At 36.7% G+C, this 21289-nt stretch overlaps 1 protein-coding gene across 2 annotated transcripts in view; it reads left to right on the top strand.

Annotated features, from left to right (window-relative positions):
- The window catches only part of LOC147873865 (ribosomal protein S6 kinase alpha-5-like), a 34429-nt gene extending 25843 nt beyond the window's left edge, over positions 1-8586 (top strand). For both annotated transcript variants that reach the window (XM_087348546.1, XM_087348545.1), the window contains exons 5-13: positions 632-742; positions 1481-1558; positions 1892-1983; positions 2375-2525; positions 3529-3679; positions 3988-4044; positions 4892-4976; positions 5878-6204; positions 7080-8586. In XM_087348546.1, the coding sequence (XP_087204672.1) occupies positions 632-742; positions 1481-1558; positions 1892-1983; positions 2375-2525; positions 3529-3679; positions 3988-3989 (585 nt within the window). In that variant the 3' untranslated portion in view covers positions 3990-4044; positions 4892-4976; positions 5878-6204; positions 7080-8586. The remainder of the gene's footprint in view (positions 1-631; positions 743-1480; positions 1559-1891; positions 1984-2374; positions 2526-3528; positions 3680-3987; positions 4045-4891; positions 4977-5877; positions 6205-7079) is intronic.
- The last annotated feature ends 12703 nt before the right edge of the window (positions 8587-21289 follow it).

Here is a 21289-nt window from a genome sequence, read left to right as displayed (position 1 = left end):
TCGGCAGGCCATTCACAAAGATCGACGTCGTACCATCAACGACTTGTGCGACATTGTTGGGATAGGCTATGGGACCTGTCAGCTGATTCTAAAGGAAGAACTCCACATGCGACGCATCCTGTCTGAGGACCAGAAGCAGAATCGACTTCTCGTTTGTCAGGAGCTCAAAGATCTTGCAAGAACCGACCCCAACTTCCTTTCTAAGCTGCGTGTGACTTCTTCATCTTCCCAAAGATGAAAATTCAGCTAAAGGGAAGGAGATTTGAGACGATAGAAGAGATTCAGGCAGAATCGCAGATGGTGCTTGACAGGCTGACAAAGAAAGATTTCCAGGCTTGGCAGCGGCGCTGGGATCGTTGTGTTCACTCCCAGGGGAACTACTTCGAGGGTGATGGATGAATTTAATACCTGAGATAAGTGTACGGGTTTTTATAGGCGCAGTCTGGAAAATTTCCGATCGCACCTCGTAATTATGATCGATCTACGAAGTCTAATGCTATATATATAATCTATATACGAACATCGTCGTTAAATCAACCATAAAGAATGCATAAAAATGCACATATCGCAAATGCAAAATGCGTTTGCTTCTCCCCAATGCTCTTGAGACGTGTTCATTTGTTTCTTTCAGTTGGGAATCTTACACCGGGACGTAAAGCCGGAAAACATCCTCCTGGACGCCGCGGACCATGTTGTTCTGACATATTTCGGCGTGTCAAAAGAGTTTCCGTCTGATCAGGAGGTAAGTTTAGTGCCAACTGCTTTATTCTGTCTCTTGAATTTGCTGAGTAAGCTGGAATGTAGAGGATGAGGGCATCTCTCTTCATCAGGGAGTAACTCTCTTTATTTGAGGGAACTCAGAACTATAAAAATATAAATATCTGAAATGTCGGCACGCACATTCAGAGAGTACTTCTTTTGTACTTACATTTAACAGGGACATCGCAAGTTCTCAGATTCTGAGGGTGTCAACTAACAAGGGCAGAATTTATTACCTACAGCATTGCCTGTTGTCTGTAATTTGCTGTTTAGAATTCCACAAATACTTCCACCATTAAGTATCATATCCACTTGCAAAACATTAAACATCAAGATGCACGGTTTTACCAGGTGTTTTGTATGGCTGTGAAACGCGTGTCTTACTTTGGGCAAGGAACTTAAATCACAAATGCTGGGACCTAGAAAACACGTGAAACATTCAGCTAACCGTGTATTCCTAAGGGATACATTTTCGTAATTACACTGTGCCAGTTAAGTAGGGCGAGTAAGAACATGGAAGACAATGAAAAAGACGCCAACACGCATTACGTTGGAGAAACATGTTATAGACGTCAGAAGATGAACAGAACTGGGTCTGAAGGGCATCCTTGGGTGTTAGCAATCCTCAAAGTTTTCTTTCTTGTACCACAGTTAGGGAATTGTTTCTGTGTCTCATTTCTTGTCACATGTAACTTATTTAAAATCTTGTTTTTATCGACAGAACAAACTAACGTACTCCTGCTGCGGTACTCCCGAATACATGGCCCCCGAAGTAATCCGGAGGATAGGACACGACATGGTAAGTATTTTCTTCCATGAAGATGTGAAAATACTTATTTCGTACTTTTGTGTAACGGAGACAAACACAACATCGCAGTGGAATAATCTGAAGGTCCGGTACAACGAATATAAATTCAATAATGGGGCAAATATTTCTCATATCTCACACCGAAAAAGTAACATTAAAGAGTACCACATTTATATGTATATCAGCTGCTTATAATTACATAATATATGCATCAGTTACCAAGCGTACATTACAGGAAGCAGAATCCATTATTTCTGTTTCTGGAGGGGGCAAAGAAATGGGAGTGACTGATTAAAGCTCTTGTCCTAATTTGTACTTTTGCAGGCAGCTGATTGGTGGAGCCTGGGAGTTCTGATATATGAGATGTTGTCGTACTCCAGGCCGTTCGAAGAAATGAACATTCAGGCATTATTTATGTGAGTCTCCTTATTTGCGAAGAGCAATGTTTTTTCAACAAAGTCCTACACAGATTAGTTTGACCCTAACAGAGGACCAGTTGTTATCCGTTTTAATACCAGTGAAGTTCGCGGAGAATCAACTTCATGGAAGAAACCAAATTTCAGGCAGAAAACTACCCGAAACAAAATATTATACAGGGGTTAAATTAAATGTGAGGGACAGGGAAGGAAACAGAAAACAAAGATAAACATCTCAAGATATTATTATAGATGAAAATGCAAAACCTATTTTGGTGGCTTAGATTAAATGAGTCATTTACAGGAAAACTGACAGCAATAAATAAATACTAACAGGGAACGTAGATGTACTTTGTAAAGGCAGATTTACAAATTCGATTCTCTTTTACAGCCGAATTTTGACTCAAGAGCCCGTCTTACCGCCTTTTTTCCCACCACGTGCCTCGAGTCTCATCGGAATGTTGCTGATTAGAGACCCGAACTTTCGCCTAGGTGGTGAAGCGAGGGGCGCCGAGGAAATCAAGAGCCATCCTTTCTACACCGTAAGTTGTCTTCCCAAATCTGTTACCATGAAATATTGTACAGAAATGCTTCAGTTCTAAACCATCTTCTTCCTGGACGTAAGAAACCAAAGTCCCGATTATTCAATCTACACGGGATCGAAGGACGATCGGATAATTTAGATGACCAACGAATCAGACGAGGGTAACGCTGCTGACGCCATGTTCTTCTGCCACTTGTTGCATAGTTTCACGTTTATCTAGTCTTTGTAAGACTTTAAATTTGTTCCGCGGGTAAAATGAACTACTTTCTCTTTTCACTCGACATTTAATGAAAGAAATCGCTTCGTTATGGGAAATTGGTAACTTCAGTTAAGAAACTAAAGTAGATCTCCGCTCGTGTTATCGAAGGCTATAAAAAATAATCTAAAGAGATGGAGTGAATGAAATGTGATCAGGAAGTGCGACTCATTCTGGTACACTCTGAGTCGGCCGATTACAAAATGGAGCACGTCCGTAAAAATTGAACGTTGAATAACTGAAGGTCAGACTCTAATGTATTTCTAAGGAAGCAAAGTGCAGTTTCAAGGCTATCGATAATGTTTCAAGAAGTTGCTGCTGTTTCAAAACTTCAATAAATAAATAAAAAGTTCAGTCTACATTCCCAGCAGTCCTTAACGTAGGGAAATTGCCCAGGGCCACTTACATCGACATTGCGATGTACAAAATATTTCGAGATCAGTGACATATTAAGGGGTCAAGAGACAGACAACGGAAGGAAAATTGTTGTAATCCCAGAGCAAATCGTAATATAAAAGTTTCACGATACCTGATCTGAAATTTATTTCATGTACAAATCTTATGGACACGACTAGACATCTTAAAAGTTTACTCCCAGTAAGTGCGACGTTACAAAACACTTAACAAGAAATCATCAATGCAGAAGACTTAATTTTGTAATCCCTGCAATTATAACAAACTGAGGTGTTCTCTTGTCTGCTTCGCCAGAATTCTTCACTCTGTTATGCTTGTGTTTTATCTACAGCCCATCGACGGGGATGAACTGAGAGCGAAGAAGATATCACCACCCTTCCTCCCACATCTCGACGACATCATCAGCACCGATGAAAACCAGTTCGGTGTGTCGTCTGACCCTCGGTCTTGCAGGAGCGACGACCCTTTCAAGATGAGAACATGTAATTTTCCTACTTTTATTGCATGTCGCATCAGAACAAGGCTAATTTCTGGCCCTTTTAGGACACGTGTTGGAAGTCGAGGGTCACGTTCCATACAAGGTGTTACAGTCAGTAATAATTCTGATGTCATTATTAGGCCTTGGCCGATATTTGTGCACCGTAACTCTAGTTTGACAGACAGATTTTTTATTACGATATTATCAACTTCTTTCCAAATACGCATTTTTCTGATCTTACAAATGTTGCAGTGAAGACATTCCAACACAAAAGAATTTTGTTAAATGTGACTTTTTTAATTTCTATTGCAGAACTTCTCATTTGTGTCACCATCCTTGGACGAGACCTCCCTGGAGCGTGCAACCACAGTAAGTGTTAACACTTAACCTACATTAGTTTCTCAGTACCTGATTGTACACAATTTACGTATTGCAAGTTACAAAGTTAAGTAAAAATCCTCTCTATTTTTGCCTCACATGATAAGTGATATTTTATAACTCATCTTTCAAAACATATGCAAGAAAATAATTAATTATTAGATAAGCTCTGACAATATTTACCATTTTCAGGATCTGCAAGAAAGTGTTGTTTTTCTGTGTCGCTTGAATGTCACAACAATATTAAAAATGTTAGATTAATAAATTAAGACCATAGACACATCTCGGTCATATCTTGCAACCTGGAACTTAATCCAAAAAGCATTATCCAATCATGGCGGGCTGTACTTATCAGATGTCGAGCAGCTTACCCGAAGTTATATTACGTAATGTCGTAAACAAGAATAAACTAATGAAGCTAAAATGACCATAAAACAGCTGTTTTATCCCACGTGTTCCTTTTTTGTCTTCTGCTCCATTTTCTTATTTGAAATTCGCTTGTGATCGTTGTTAAGTATTTGGACAGTGTTCGCACGGAAGCAACCCTGTTTTGCTGAGTTCGTCGGTAAATTTTATTCCCGGTCGTCTTTCATACTGACGAGGGTGAAATGGCCTCCAGGTTGAAAATTACTCTAGTCGCGCGACTTAACAGCAGGTGGCATCAAAGTCTAATTGAGTCTGAAATGGTGCAAAGGGGCACTTCTGTTGAATGCGTAATGCTAACTGCAAAAATAGTTGCCTCGAACTTGGGTTTTGTTGCAAGGAACCACTAAAAAGGGCGAATGTGTCTGTTGAACCAACTACTACAAGCAACTGATTCCTGTTTTCGTGTCAACAGATTGAGTATCCAACAGCGCAGGTGTCGAGTGCCCCATTGGCTTCCTCACCTGACTGCATCCCTGAATCCACCAATCAAGGACCAGGTGGGATATCTTATTTAATTTCAGAACTAAGTGACCTGCTTACATCGAGTTCCCCAACACTTGCAAAATATCAGATGTGCCCAGACAGTGGAACTCAGTCCGTGTCGATGTCGGTCTTCTAGTTTGTAATGCCACCCGCATTGAAGTTTTGCTCAGAGTAGAATTCAAACAAATTTTGTATGGAGATTCAACAGAAAACTGCAGAGAAATTAGGATTTTAATACGGAACTTCTGTAGAATGTTACGATACCGTCGTACAGAACACGAATGTCTGATCTGAGTACCTGCACCCAAAAATGCTTCGACTGCATAAGACAACTTCTCACTGAGCAAGTTTACTACATCAACTTCGCACTTTGTGTTTTCTCTGTATCTCTCAGCCTCTGACCTCGAAATTAAACTCAAATAACTGCTTCATCTGCTTGCAGAATTTATTGTTTTGAGTTACATGATTAAATTCAAGTTTTGTGAATTTGTGTATAATATTATATTATATTATATAAATATAACTTATATACTCGTGAATAAGTATACCTTTCCAGAGTAAAGGTTTGTTTGTACGCGTTTATAACACTGTCTGAAATATCTGGTGCTGTCTTCCATCGCCAGTGCCATGCGTGGTCAAAGTATTCACCACTGCCTCACACACGTCCCACTTACTTCATTAAACTGAATGGTACTAACATTACGAAAGAGAAAGCTGAATTATGATAAAAGTTCTTTAGTTTTAATTGTAAAAACATTAAAATATTAGACGCAGTCTTCAAAGAATAATAAACCAGTTGTCAGCACAAAATATAATGAGGTGTACTAAAACAAAAATTCTCACACGTTAATGTATTAAGAGTAAGTTTGATTGTCCCATGAACATAAAATACGATTATGAATTTTTCATTTGGAGACCCTACATGTGACACCGATCACCCCTCGAGAATCCCATAGACGATTCTGAGGATTGTGATACCATGTGAAGGGGTGGTCACAGAAGATCGGGTTCTGCAGATAACAATGCATCAGGCTCACACGAGGATACCACAGAAGAGGAGGCACGTCCTGAATCCTGAAGATGGCGGAGGGCAACAGAAGAGAAAACTTGTATGAAGAAACATCTAAGGAGAACCTTCTGCGTGGATGCAGCCAGAGCGGCGAAGAAGAATCATCGTCAATGCTCTCTGTAGTGGAATGAAACAGCCTGCAGTAACATCGCAGCCACTGATTCTCCATTACAGTAAGCAGCAACTGGCTTTTTCAATGTGTAACTTCGGCTTACTGGAATAAGCAGCGTAATAAAATGTTGGTTTCTGGATGTTTCGGCAAGCACTTGCGTTGTTATCTTCAGGGTAATGTCTTTGGGAAAATTGGGAGTCCTCCTTTTAATATGGCAGTGGGTGGTGGTGGCATGACTGGAATAACTGAGAAGCAGCGATCTATTCAATTAAGGTAGGAAACACTGCCAGTTTCTTCATATTTACCTGTTAATTTAGGCAAATTCGTTTGTCCATGTGCCAAGTTCCGACTCTTTCCATGATTACAGTATTTCTGCAACCCAAGTTCAATTCTTTTCGGTTCTTCCACTTTTTCAACATTACGTACTGTGGGCTATAAAAAGTAGTTAAGAAACGAAATTTAGCCTCTTAGAAAAACATTTTTTTTCGGTGGGGTTCCGTCCCTTAATATAAATCTTCACACTTGTATCTCTAACCCCTTTTAAAAGTGAATTAGAAATTCATTCCACAAGTGAATAACTTCATGAAAGAAATGTATCAAATACTGATTCCAATTCTCCATAAAAGCTATCCTTGATATGACGTCTGCATAAAGAATTGTATATATTTTAGGTGATTAATATAAGAAATATGTTGAGGGATAGCTTTTCATACAACTCACAAAGCATTTACTTAGCAGCCTGTAATCCTGTGATATGGGTAATTGAGGTTAGCTTTGGCTGTAACAGAATCTGTAAGTCAGCCTTCAGAGTTTCTTTTTTCATCAGTTACAAAACAATATATTTCTGGCTCTTCTTACTATTAAATTAGGCATGTTAATATAATATCTCCCAAAGGTTAAAGTGATTATAATCATTTGACCTTTTTTTGTCCACAGATTGCGAGGAAATTATTGCTATTCCCTCAGACTGAAGTGTATGACTGAGAAAGCACTGGTGCTTGTGAGAGAATTTTTTAAACTAAGAAGGGACAGTAAGTCAGCCAAATATGATACCTGGGATGTATGTGATGGAATCCTGTAGTTCCTGGATGTGAGTGTTGATAGAATTTCAGCACTGAATCATCAATGTGGATTTAATTGTGTTTAAATGCAGAGGGAAAATGCTACATCAGGGAAATGTACTATTTCAGTCAAACAGGAAAGAGAAGAATATTTGCAATTTAATTAATAACAACTTTCATCTGCATTATGACATTGCTTTTATGTTGCCTTTCTGTCCTCGGTGCCTAAGTCCATAAATAAAGTTACATGTTTAACTTGAGGTACCGTTTACTGTGCTTGGAATTAAATTTAAAAGAAGCATGCTATCGTTAGTGTGTGAATCAGACCAACTTTTAATTATGACGATAAAATCAGTGATCTGGAAATGTGTTAGCTAATAAATCAAGAGGCCAACAAAGTGGGAGAGAATAAGATTGCATTCAAAGTGCAAGAAGAGTACACTTTACATATATTTTTATGTGGAATTGCAAATTTATGTCTGTGAAGACAATTCCATTCAAAGTATTTTGTTCCCCATTTAAGTATGCATGTCTTATGGGCTCCTTTGATGTTGTATTATCACAAATATATATATATTCTTTCTTTCTCTGAATCATTTCTTACAAGGGCAATACTTTTTGTTTACATCTTACAAAATGTCAGAGATAGAACTGCTTTTACATATAAGACAAAATCAATTATTAGGTGCTAATTGGCTTGTATTAATCACTGTATATTAGATGCAGTTTCTAATGGTTGAAATATTTTATAGAGAACATGGATGTATGGACTCCATTTTAAATCCAAGTCTTCTATTTGTTTGCGTCTTGGTAAAGTATTGCAGATGAATAATTTAATATGAATTTTACTTGTGTTCCATCTAAATGTAAATTGAATCTATAGTATTTCATTCAGTATGATGATCAAAGTGTGACTTCAGAGTACTAAATGAATATATCCCCCTTGGTATCTGTGTTGTTTCTATTACAACCAAATAATTTACATTTTTGTTTTGTAATCATATTTACCAGTTGTAGTTGAACCAAATGGATATGTTAATTTATTTATGCGTACGCAGTGATTTGCAAGAGATATAAATAAGCATGCCATCGCAATTGTTGGTCTGACAGTGATTTTCTGATTCTTGTTAAAAAGTAAATTAATCATATTGTTCCTAGCTTGTAAAACAGGTGTTCATGGTCCATATGATATCTTCTGTGCAGCTAACTAATCATGTTCTGGTTACAAAATTTTGTCCCAAAATCAGCTGGTCTGACTTCCTGAAGAGAATATTTGAGTCTCTGGTTGCATATTCGTAATTTATACTTCAGAATATGAGTATTTTAGCATTTTGTAAAAGCAAATGTCCTTCATTTAAATAAAATGTTCTGTTTTGTGTGTATTTAATTGGTTGTCAGATGCAACGATAATGTGGTTCTCATTGTGTGGAGGTTTACAAGATGTTTTATTCTTATCCTCATCCATTGTGATATACAGGAAAGTCTTATACAGTGAAACCTTAATGCATCGTTTTCGGCGGGGGTGGGAAATAAAAACGATGAATACTGGAAAACGATAGTTGCGGGAAAGCATTAAAAATTTAAAAAAAATGAATGTTTCTCTTTCAAAGTTACTTCTTTTTACCAAAAAAGTCTTTAATGGCCAACTGGTTTGTCAAAATTTAACATTTTAGGCCAAACAGAGCTCTTTCCACGTTCAAAATGTTTTCCCTGTCACGTTCACTAATATTACGCGCATAAAAGAACGACTTCACTTTTGCCAATGCTTCGGCAAAACTCGGCACAACTTCGGGTTCGCATTCGTCGTCTTCCTCTTCCTCACTACTCCCACCCCCTTCGCGGACAATAACAGGAAGAATGGAAATACTATTACTGCCGAACTCAATGAAACGTAGCTGTAGAAGACACTGAACCACGGGAACCGAGATGAACCAGAAGAATGAAAAGTGTCGCCTGCCTTTCCTTTGTACTTATAATAAAAGCATTTGTGAATAAATTCACACTGCACATGCCATCTGGCATCCCTGGAACGAAATATGAGTGCACCCTAATTAAACTCATAATATTTCTGACAATGAGCACCGCCATTCACTCCAACTATCACCCCTGCACCACTGACCCCTCATTCCAAAGAATGTGCTGGTTGGGCAACATAACAGGTTACCACTACTGTGTATTCCAAAAACACTGTGCGTCTTTCGGTATTTATTTATCTCAAAACCCAGCATTTTAAATTCTAAAAACATCGCGTAAATTTTGTTATAATTTCTCAGAAACGATCATTGCGGGAAAATTGTGGGCCGGGACTAAGATTTTTGAACGATCGATGCGATAAAACGATAGTTCGAGAAACGATAGAAGCGGGAAAATGTAACATTATTTTATACGGGATGCAGAAGGTACATATAGTTACCAGTGAGTTTTAAAAGGTTATGTATTCACTGGGAACAAAATGGTTTCATTGACAAGTTGTTTAATCCCTGAGATAAATATTTTTGTCCTATAATTTTGAAATACTGCAATGTTTTGTTTACAAGAAATTGGGACAATTACAAATTCCAACTGTAAAGGAAACAAAACAAAAAAGGATTTAACAGACAGCAAAATTCCAGCCAGACAAATTTGACTTTTCATAGGAAACGTTTGTGGAACAGAGATGTGGTAACATTCCAAATTATGAATGTCTGAAATTAATTCACCCATCACTGCCTCTTGTGTTACAGCTAATATCATTTTCAGAATAGGGATAGATGCTTGGTGACAAATAAATCTCCAGAACTATCTTACAGGCATATGGTATGAAGGGAAGTTAAATTCATGTATTGTGTTATGTTTAAGACTCTGTAAATTTTAATTATAATGGAAAAAAACATTTTATGAAAAGTACAAGTCTAATTTAAGCCTTAAGTTGGTAATTACTTGTAAATTTGGAGCTAGTAAGATAGTTTCTGAAGTGATATACAGTTAAATTGTGAACTTTTTTGAACAGTTGTTTGCAGAACAAAGAAAAGAGCAGTTACATTGCGTTCTTAATTAAGGATAACGTGAAACATACTAACATCTGGATGAGACAATATTTTAAGTAATGAATTTGTGAAAAACTCAGTGTTTAAGAAGAAACTTTTCCATGTCTAGTTTGTATTAACAGACTGAACAACAAAATTTTGCAATTGAAATTTTGTACTCAACAAACATCTGGTAAAGGCACTGCAAAGGAACAACAAAATCCAAATCCCTTGTATTAGGATACTGGGATCTAAATGAAATATTAGACAGAATAAAAATAATAACATATGGCTACCACTTGGATAAAATGGAATGAATTCTGAATATAAAGAAATTTAATTTTTGTTCTATAATGCTGACTTATTTTCTTGTTAATATTCCTGAATCTCAGTTCCACTATGAAGTTTGTGCTGATTTTGTCTGATGTAAATATTAAAATAATCAGCAACTACTGTCGACATTTCTGGTGCAACATTCAGTTGGATGAAGTTCACCATCTGTCAATTCCCATGACCAAATGATACACATACTGGGTATCCTGTTGTCTCAACCAGACTGTCCTATTTCTGATCTAGACTGTGTGGTTTTCTAAGTTCAGATATGGAATTCATAGAGTAATGTTACATTTATTGGTGAAACTTTTAGTTTGTCTGAAAGCACTGTGGTAATGCTGCTGGCTCATATTCACATGGCAATCAATTCAAGAGGTAACAAGAAATATAAGATGAAAGTTTGTGTGTTGAAGTACAACTCATTCGTGTTTTGGTCAGAGTCCAGCTGTCTGAAATTTTCATGGGTTTATGTGTTTAAGCAAATTCCTGGATAGTACACTAGCCAATTGCATTTTCATCCCTTCCAGCCGATCATGTGCAATAATCCTAACAAAAGCCATTCAGTACTGTGTAAACCAAAAAGTTTATTGAAATGATTGAATACTAATCTATTCGAAGAGCACATTGGCAATTCTCCACTAATGAAGTAGAAAGTTACATAATCTTAATCTGAAATAACAGATCGAATCAGAAGCCATCTGCCACTCAATTTTGGCTCATGGATCAGTGTAGTAGATATTTTGTTGTTAGTAGTACTGTCATAATTTATTTTACTCTAGAAGATAAGAAGTTAGAATTGTGATGTAAAACAACACTCAGCAGTGAAATGCATGCATTTCAAGATCCGAAATTCAACAAGCTGCTACCTGTTAATGATTTTGTAAGTCATGTTTTATATTGTAGTTTAAATACAGATGTGGGTGCACCTAGGAAATGTGCCTTGTTGGATCTAATGGTGTTAGACTTCTTTAAGTTGGTATTGACAGTTATTCTTTTTTTGTTGCTAATCAGAGTTTTAATTTTTTAACGATCTGAACTTATCTTTTATTAAAGATTGTTTAAAAAGGGTGCTGAAATATTGATCACTGGTGCCATAACCAAGATGAATGGTATCCTTAAGTGAATAGTGCTGGGGTAATTATATTTCTTATATGATTTGGGAGAAAATTCTGTGTCTGATCAATGAACTTGATCTGTCATGCGTTACTGGCAGGCAATTTTCATCTTCTCAAATACCATGAACTACAGTATATCTATTGACTTGGCATGTGTGTCATTTTAATCTTCAAAATAACTTTACAGTAGCTACTGAAGAAAACTTTTATTTTCAAATTTCATAGACTTACCTTGGACTGCCATATAATGAACCCAGGCTCCTCTTACCATTTCTACTGCTGGGGTTAGAAGTATTCAGTATCACTTTGTTTGTCTGTATGGCCAGGTTATGTTCACTTGATTGTGTCTGTCTGGATATCAGATACACACTGGATAGCCACAGTTTGATCTGTGGCAGGGGAATTTGGAATGTTACTCAGTCATTATCTGCAGATCAAGTCTTTTAACTAAATGGAAACCAGGACAGGTAAAGCAATCTGTTAGTGCAACTTGTCATAACCTCCACTTAATGATGGGAGTTATGAATACATAGAATGAAGATTTCCGTCTTCTGGGTTGTTGCGCTGTGTAGTCTGGTCGATGTTAACCAACGTTTCAGAGGTCATACTGCCTCCGTCATCGCCCTGATGACGGAGGCAGTATGACCTCTGAAACATTGGTTAGCATCGACCAGAATACACGGCGCAACAACTCAGAAGACAGAAATCTTCATACTCACTGCTGTGAAAACCTCAAATCTTACAATACATAGAATATTTATTATCTCCAGGTTCTCACTGCAGGGTGCATTCTGAAAAGGCAAATTTACATTTTATCTTTTATGGTGTTTGCTTTTGTTTCATGCTGTTTAATGCTCATTATTTCATCATTTTATATCATATTTAGGTGACCTAAATCATCTACACACGTCAGTGTTGCCAACTCTCACAGTGATAAGGGTTTCTTGCATTTTTATTGCACAATTTTTTTAAGTATTCTGTAATTGTATTATGAAATGAAAACATGGAGAAAGAAACAGAATTGAGTTGTGTATAATTTCTGTACAGGAAAATAAGAAAACCAAAGTATTTGATTTAACTCAGTAGAGGTTGTGTATCTATACAGTGGCTGATTTTGTAGCTATTAAGGAAGTAACTGTTGATAGTTGTTGAGAAGCATGTATAAAATATTACCATAGTTTGTTATAAATACATACTTCTACTTAGAGTAACTGTAATGCTAGCAATAGCACTACACTATACATAATATTATTATTAATAATAAGAAAACAAAATTTGTATAAAGTTGAACTCTATTTAAATTTGATTGTGTAGCAGTCGTGTTTTTAATTATGTGATTTTATTTTGATAAGCTTTCTCTGTTGCTTTTGTAACAATTCAGCCTGGAAACACTTTTAATCACAGTGTTTATCTACTAAATGTCAACATTATGTGGTGAAGTATCTGGTTATTTCTGTTCTTGGGATGGAAGCTGGCTTCAGTTGAAAAAATTGCCCACATTTAGTTTTAGAGAACAAGCCAAGTTCACAGTTCCTTTGACTCGTTTGCCTAAATGAAAAATATATTATTTTTTTCCAGTTTCTATTTTCTAAGCGCTAATACATATTCCTGTTGAATGATACAGTAAAACCTCTCCAAGTTGGACTCTAGGGGTTCCTCGAAAATGTGTCCAACATACAGAGGTGTCCAAGATAGTGTGAAAGAGAACAATCAGATTGTGGTTTAATGACAATATAATCTATTTACTTACATACACTAACTGCTGTAGGCTTACTTGAATTAAGAATTAATGACAATAGTATTAATAATAATCTTTTGAAGCCCACACCCATGCATTGCACATTACACCCCAGCCTCAGTAACATTTTCTAAAGTTTATTCCACCAATTTTTGCCTACCATTTCTGTTAACACAGTCTGAACTCAAATGCAAGCACAGTAATGATGGAGTTGAAACTGTGACTTCTGCAAAACTGTAGTCCAATTAAGGGTTCAGCAAAAGAATAGTGAAACACTTGCAATGCATTCCAATGATGGGTTCAATGTCCATAAGATAATCCTCCAGAGAGGAGGCATTCATCAGTCAGAAATTCAAAATAACAAAATATGAAACTGAAAAAGTTTCCCTGAAAAGCGTCGAAGTTAAGTGCATGAACCTGTCCAACTTACAACAAAAGGGGTGTTAAAGTTCCAGGATAAAGGGGTGTCCAAAATATATGGTATTGTGGACATGTAAAATTATAGGATATTCACCGGTTCCGATTAAAAGTGTCCGATATAAAGGGGTGTCCAACTTGAGGGGTTTTATTGTACTTCTAAATGTACACTGTGAAATACAATGCATATAAGCTGGCTGTAAAATTTATTTAATGATAATGTAAGATTGAAAATTGTCAAAACTATGTCACTCTAATTATCAATTAGTGTCTGGGCCCCCCCCCCCCCCCCCCCCCCCCCCCGGTTTGAATTCTTTTGCTTCATGAGCTTTCTGACAAATGATGAAGAATATCATGTTGGTACCAATACAATTGCTAGTCTGGCGACAACAGTTTGTTTTTTAATTTTTCTGTTGTAATACAAAACCAACTTATAGTCTATAGAATGGAAATTTTTGTGTAAATAATGCTTCTGTGTCTTCATATTGTGTTCATTTTTATTTAAACTTTAAATCTTTAAAATATATGTATTCATACATGCTTTCCAACAGAAGTAATAATTATGAAACTACCAAAAGTTATTGAAGGAAATGGATTTATTTTTAAGATTTCCTAGAATAATAACATACTAACTGATCCAGAGGTGTCGGAAGGATTGAATTGCTATGAGGAAATGTGAGATGTTGAAGGTACCAATCCTAAGTACAGAAATAACTGGTGTGCCAAGCTGTTATCATCTTGTCCATTATGTCGCTTCTGACATCTCTGAACTGATCTTTTTGACTTGAAAATACAATGCACGTAATGTTAAAGCTAAACATGCAGGTACATTAATCTAACAGTTTCAAAAGCTCTTAATGTGTGAACCAGGGAGCCATTCAGATCATGTCCTCATATTAGTTATATCAGGCAGGCTGTTTTGTTTTGGTAATACTCAAAAACAAAATTATTATTGCACTTTATGGTTGAATTGTGACTCCAAAATTATGCGTCCCATCTTGACAATCCTACTGTTGATGTTTGTTATATAAGTAATGAATTTTTAACAGTGTACTGTGTTTTAAATCAATTCCCTTGTTTAGTTTCTGTTGATTATAGGTGGAAAACTGTGCACTACAAACTATGTGAGGTCTTTGTGAAGGTTATGGCGGGTCTGAACAAAAGTTAATCAGCATAATATTATACTGCCTCCGTCATCAGGGTGACGGAGGCAGTATGACCTCTGAAACGTTGGTTAACATCAACCAGACTACACAGCGCAACAACCCAGAAGACGGAAATCTTCATACTCACCACTGTGAGAACCTCAAGTCTTACACAGCATAATATTAATTTCTAACTTCCATAGTTTTATTTGGAAATTTTCATTACTTATGTGTTTCACCTTGTGTATGGGTTTTACGTAACTCCTTGCAAGCTGTTTACAAAATGAACCAGTTAGGCTATGAATTACAGAAACACATTGAAGTATCTTAATTGCTCGTATTGACATTCATCAAGAGATGTAAGAATCAATTTTTGTAGTGCTTTATATCAGTCAGAAAGAGATGTAGTAGTTGTTATACCTGTTTATATTTGGTCACCACATTGCCTGAAACTCACAAATAGGAAGAACATTTTACATACTATAAGTTACTGATTTAAGTAGTTCTTTTTTGAGGCGAAGGGGTAGACATTCTGTAACGAACTATAAATGTGTATATATTTTCTTGTCATTTTATGAATAATAAAATTTAGAAAAGTGGGATAGTTCATATCTGTATGTGTATTAGTGTTTATGTAAAATATACTTCAATTAATAGTGATTTTTATTTATACTGACATTTTGTTAAAAGTAGTTTGTTTTAAGGTAGTTACCATATACATATTTGAGACATTATAATGCTGGGCTCCTTCACTTGTCGTAAAATATGTCCCGGAGTAAATTATAAATGTATTTGGTTTCATTGTCTTAAGATGTAAATTAAATATAAAATTGTTACCTAAATGGATAGAAAATTCTAAAAGAGTTAGGTGTTGTTCTTATTGGAGCCCTTGTAGCTTACAACTCAGAAGCCATATTGTTTTAGGCTGGGCTATTAACACACATTGAAAACTCGCATTTACTTGAAGGGAAGCAGGACATCTACGAGGTGCGATCGAAAGGTTTCCAGACTGCGCCTATAAAAACCCGTACACTTATCTCAGGTATTAAATTCATTCATCACCCCCGAAGTAGTTCCCCTGGGAGTGAACACAACGATCCCAGCGCCGCTGCCAAGCCTGGAAGCATCCCTGGAAATCTTTCTTTGTCAGTCTGTCAAGCACCATCTGCGATTCTGCCTGAATCTCTTCTATCGTCTCAAATCTCCATCCCTTTAGCTGAATTTTCATCTTTGGGAAGAGGAAGAAGTCACACGGAGCTAAATCCGGCGATTAAGGAGGGTGCGGGATGACGGCCATGGTGTTTGAGGCCAAAAACTGCCGAACTTTGAGGGCGGTGTGCGCTGGCGCGTTGTCATGATGCGTCGCATGTGGAGTTCTTCCTTTAGAAAGAGCTGACAGGTCCCATAGCCTATCCCAACAATGTCGCACAAGTCGTTGATGGTACGACGTCGATCTTCGTGAATGGCCTGCCGAATCTTCGTAACATTTTCGGGCGTTGTGCTCGAAGATGGTCGTCCAGAACGCTCGTCATCATCGACAGAGGTTCGGCCATTTTTAAAACGTGAATACCACACAAAAGTTTGTGCACGACCCATTGCGGACTCCCCAAATGCTTGCTTTAGCATTTCATAGGTTTCCGTAGCCGTTTTGGCGAGTCTTTGGCAAAATTTGATGCACACGCCATTCCGAAATCTCAGGAGGGTCGGTGTAATGCACTACCAAAACGCCCGTAACTAAGAAACAAATGCTAATTCGATGATGCCGGCTGGCACACTGATTCACTATGAATGTAGGTCGCACCCCCTAGCGGCAGAAGCTCGTACTACATCCGGTTCGCCCTCTATTGACACAGTCTTGAAACTTTCCGATCGCACCTTGTATGCAGGTTAATTTTTCTTTCTGGTGTAATGAACTTATGAGTATGAGGTAGCATACAAAATGTAGCTTACAATTATGTTCTTGTGCCATTATTTATTTACATCAGTCTAAATTGTTATTTTTAATAACCTCATTAAACTTAACTTTTTAAAATGTATACGTATACTATTTAAGTTTCCAGTTTAAATTTTATGTATGAAACCCAGATAGGTTCATTGGTATTGCGTTGCACTGAGGATGCAAAAATAATAGAAAATGATTAATGGCTGAAAATATTATTTCTCATATGATCATAACAGTGTTGGTTTTTGGTAATCTTGGCTAAAATTAAGTTAGGTTATGTTAGATTAGAATAATGAAAATAGCATTTAATTTTTGACAAAGTAAAAGTTATTCTTGACTATAACTGAAAGCCTCGCTGTTATTCCTTATATTTCTGAGTCTGTTAGAAACGTGAGTGAAAACCAATTGGTTGATGCTGTTTAGTCTTTCTTCCAGACCTAATTGCAGGCATTATGACAGCAGGAGTTAGGAATTCTGATCCAAAATAAAATACACTTCGATGTGGTAACTTCTAATAATCTTGGCTAGAATTGTGATTGCCATCTTGACAAGGTTCTAACAGTAAATTATATGAAAGAAAGTGGAGAGAGTAAAAAATTATAGGTATACTTCAGGTTGCTTACCAACAGCAGAACATGTTAAACATTAAAAAATGTAGAGAAAAGTATATTATATATTGTTGCCTGATTTTCATTGCTTCACAATGGCAAATGTTCTTAATTAGTTGCATTCAAGCTATCTCATTTCATGAGGCAACCTGTTTATTTTTAAAAAGACATTTTAATCTCTCCATTTTGGATTTTTTGTTTTTGGTAATAAGCAACTCTGATTTTCTTTGTGAATTAAACTGTATATAGAGACACATTGATTCAAAAATAAAACAAGAACTCATTTAGACCTAATGGCAAATACTTTAGTGTCCATTCATGAAAGTTCTGAATGACCCCAGACAGTCCACCAAATAATAACTGTGTATATACATTCTACTATTGCTCCATAGTCACTCTTGTATGATCTGGGGAATGGACCTGTTCATGTTAGTGTGTGCAATTCCACAGAGAAAGAGTCTTACTCCATTGTAAAATAAAGGAATTTAAGTTTCAGTTGGGGGGAAAGTTCTTTCTTAAACAGGGGTTCAGAGTACTGGAAGGAGCTCCTGTTTGCCAGTGATGTTACTACACGTTCTGAATTTTTTAATTCAAAGACGGCAAATAGATTCTGCAGCTGGCTGGTGAAACAGCTGTTAGAGTTCATGAAGTGGAAGGTTGATTAGAAGCTAATGTAAAATATTCTGTCTAACAACATTTCGTTCTTTCTACTTGATTATAAAGTTCTCTTTGTCTCTGAAGAAGACAAACCCAAAGAAAGTCTTAAAAACTTCCACAGGGAAAGGAAAATATCATTTTAGGCAGTAGCAGGTTTTATAAATGGTGCAAAGATGAAAGCCGTCATCCTGCTCTATTTAAGCTAAAATGGGCAAATATCATAACACCTGTTCTCAAACACATCTGTGAGCCTCGTTTTGAGAGGTCAAGCTTTCTACTGACAATAGAGCGGGCAAAATTACAGTATTCCAGTCTTTACGTTTTACAGAGCATACGGGAAGACAAAATTTTGTGAGTATCAGGAATTTCAACAGTTCTAATAGAATTAAATATATTGATGGTTTGTTTGAGACATCTGAAATTCGTTTCTCGTGAATTATGCCAAAATGAAGCAGCCCGTTATTCTGCTTTACAACTTCTTCCGGCTGTCCATTAGAAATGTTATTTACGTTTGTGCAAACGAGCGAACAAACATGTTCTATCACGGTTAACTACGTCAGAAAGTCACTGGAAAGATATGGAAGATGGTGGGGGCAGCAAGGATTTTTAAAAGTTTGGTAAACTACCATACTATGCGGCCTTACAACTCATCTTCGTACTCACCGCCGTGAGAAACTGAAATCCTACAGTTGTCAGTTTACAGGCGTTTCATTTTTAGTAAAAGATACGCCACTACCTAATTAGAGAAAAACTGCATTAAGATATAAGACTTACTGTTAGTAATTTATTCTAGAATAACTGAGAAGTGTCTCAGCAAACATTATATTTGTAAAGTAAAGTAAATCAAAACTAAAATATCTTTTGTAGGGTCTCGGAGTCGTTGTGTGTGTTTCTTTGGAAGATAAATAAGCTGCCTTCCCGGGAATTGATTTCGGGTCGTTCAGTTTAGCTATTACACTGACTGAAATGCTTTACTGAAAAAGAACACTTCCTGATTCCAACATTTGTGGGTGGTCGTGATGGTATAATAATTGCATATGATTTGGAAGAAATCCCAACTCTTAGTAATCGAATCTACATTAAGCCAGTTAAGATTACGTTTTGATTTTTATTGTTCGAGTTGAGAATTCGTTTCATCAAATGTAACCCAACAATTCTTCTGTAAGTTCACTGAGTTACCTAGTTGTCCATCGAGAGAATTTAAACTTATATTATGGAATTTATTTACAATAAATTGTTCTGTGCTGGGAATTTAAGTAACACATGTTTCCAGCAACTTTACTAGTCCTGAGGGAATTTATTTCGTACGCTACCTGTGCAGGGTGGATTAAGAAACCGTAAGGGGGGGGGGGGGGATCAGTAATGTGTTTGCAAGTGACATATATGGTGATGGGGTCTAATTGCTAGGGGTCGCACAGCGAATTGCTTAATTATAAAAGTGCAACAACTTTTAACATTCTTGTAATCGCATTGCTATTTGACTTGTAACTTAATCTCTTTTAAATGGATGGAAATTTACCTACAGACCATCTGTACGCGTCCGTGTTGTGATGCTTATGCAGAGACAACTCTATCTTTCACTATATATTCCGAGTTATTGGCAATTCTCCTTAAATCAGTGAAAATGTGCATTTGTTACTACGGACATCTGTAGGTTTTTGTTAGTTTTGTGTTTAGCAAGCGATTATTGAACAAGAATTGAGAGGTGTGCAGGTGTGTTCTCACACAGCAGTGCACGTGTACTGAATGATAAACAAACTTCTGTTTACATGAACATGCAGGTTGAAAATTGCAAACTTACAACAGCTCATCTTATTGCGTTTATTGAATGCAGCATTGTAAAGACAGTCCAGGAACAATTTGACTGTGATTAGTGATGATATTTGTGGGCTGTAAAATAGTGCTCACAGTGTGTGAAGAGAATGGGTTTTGAAAAATCTAGAAACAAATAGGTCTCAACAGTTCTTTTGAGAAAAGTAAAAAAATACATACAAACTAAATAAAAATTGTTTTAAGACAAATATGGAATGGTTACAATGGTTTAAGACCAGGTTAGGAGTCAGACAAGAAAGTGTATTTTAACAATAATATTTTTTAATGTTACCACTCACTCTGTGGTGCAGGAAATTCTTCGAAAAGTCGATTGTATACTCGGCCTGCCAGACAATAGCCCACTTTCTTTATGGAATCCGAAGGTTCATCAGTGTGTCCACAGAAACCCACCACCGGACTGTATTCTTAGCTAACTGTATCCACTTTGTTCCAGGAATTCCTATCTCCCTAAGGTTCGTCTTAACGTTATCCTCCCACCTACACCTTGGTCTTTCCAGCGGTCTCCTGTCTCTACGTTTTAGGTCCAGATATCTTCCTCAACACACTGTTCTCAAAGACCCTCGATCTATGTTCCTCCCTCGAAGTGAAAGACCAAGTTTCACACCCATACAGGATAACCGTCAAAATTACACTTTTGTGTATTTTAATTTTTATTTTTTAATGTGAGATGGGAGGACAAACATTTTAACTGAATGATAGCAAGCATTCCCTGGATTTAATCTCCTCTTGATTTCGTCAGTTGAATGTCATTCTGATTTGTTAGTGTCGTTCCGAAGTATTTGAATTTTGTCACATTTTCAAACAATTAATTAGCTATCCTTATATTCTGGTTCTGTCCTGAATTCTGATGTTGAGACATGATCACATACTTGTCTTTATTCTTAAAAATTATAATTTATAATGAATGAAGTCTAACAAAATCAGGGAAAAAAAGTGAAATGGATTTAGAAGCATTTGTGTCTATAGATGTGAAGGTCCTTGTGAGAAGTCTAATCTGAGAAAAGCGAGTGATACAGATTGGAAATAAATGCAAAGGTAATGTTAAAAATCTGGGGAAGTGAAACAAAAGACATGGTAGTAAAAACAACTGGGAAAGAGGTAGGGGAAGCAGATAGACTAGCCTGAAAACATGGTGGACAAAAGTTGAAAGATACAAAGCAAAATAGATTAAAAAGTGGATAGGAAAATGTTCTGATTTAAATAATTGGTTTTTCTATTGGCTAGTGTGGGTGTGAAGTTCTAAGTAAGCCGCAATTTGCGTGCTGTATCATTTTCACAGTTTAAAGTTCACA

The sequence above is a fragment of the Zootermopsis nevadensis genome, unplaced genomic scaffold, assembly GCF_977971745.1.
Source record: "Zootermopsis nevadensis isolate Lab colony 2312 unplaced genomic scaffold, Znev_1.0 Znev_ptg000013l, whole genome shotgun sequence".
In the NCBI taxonomy this organism is placed as follows: Eukaryota; Metazoa; Arthropoda; class Insecta; order Blattodea; family Termopsidae; genus Zootermopsis; species Zootermopsis nevadensis.
Note: the sequence above shows the minus strand (reverse complement) of the source record. Positions and strands in the feature narration are given on the sequence as shown.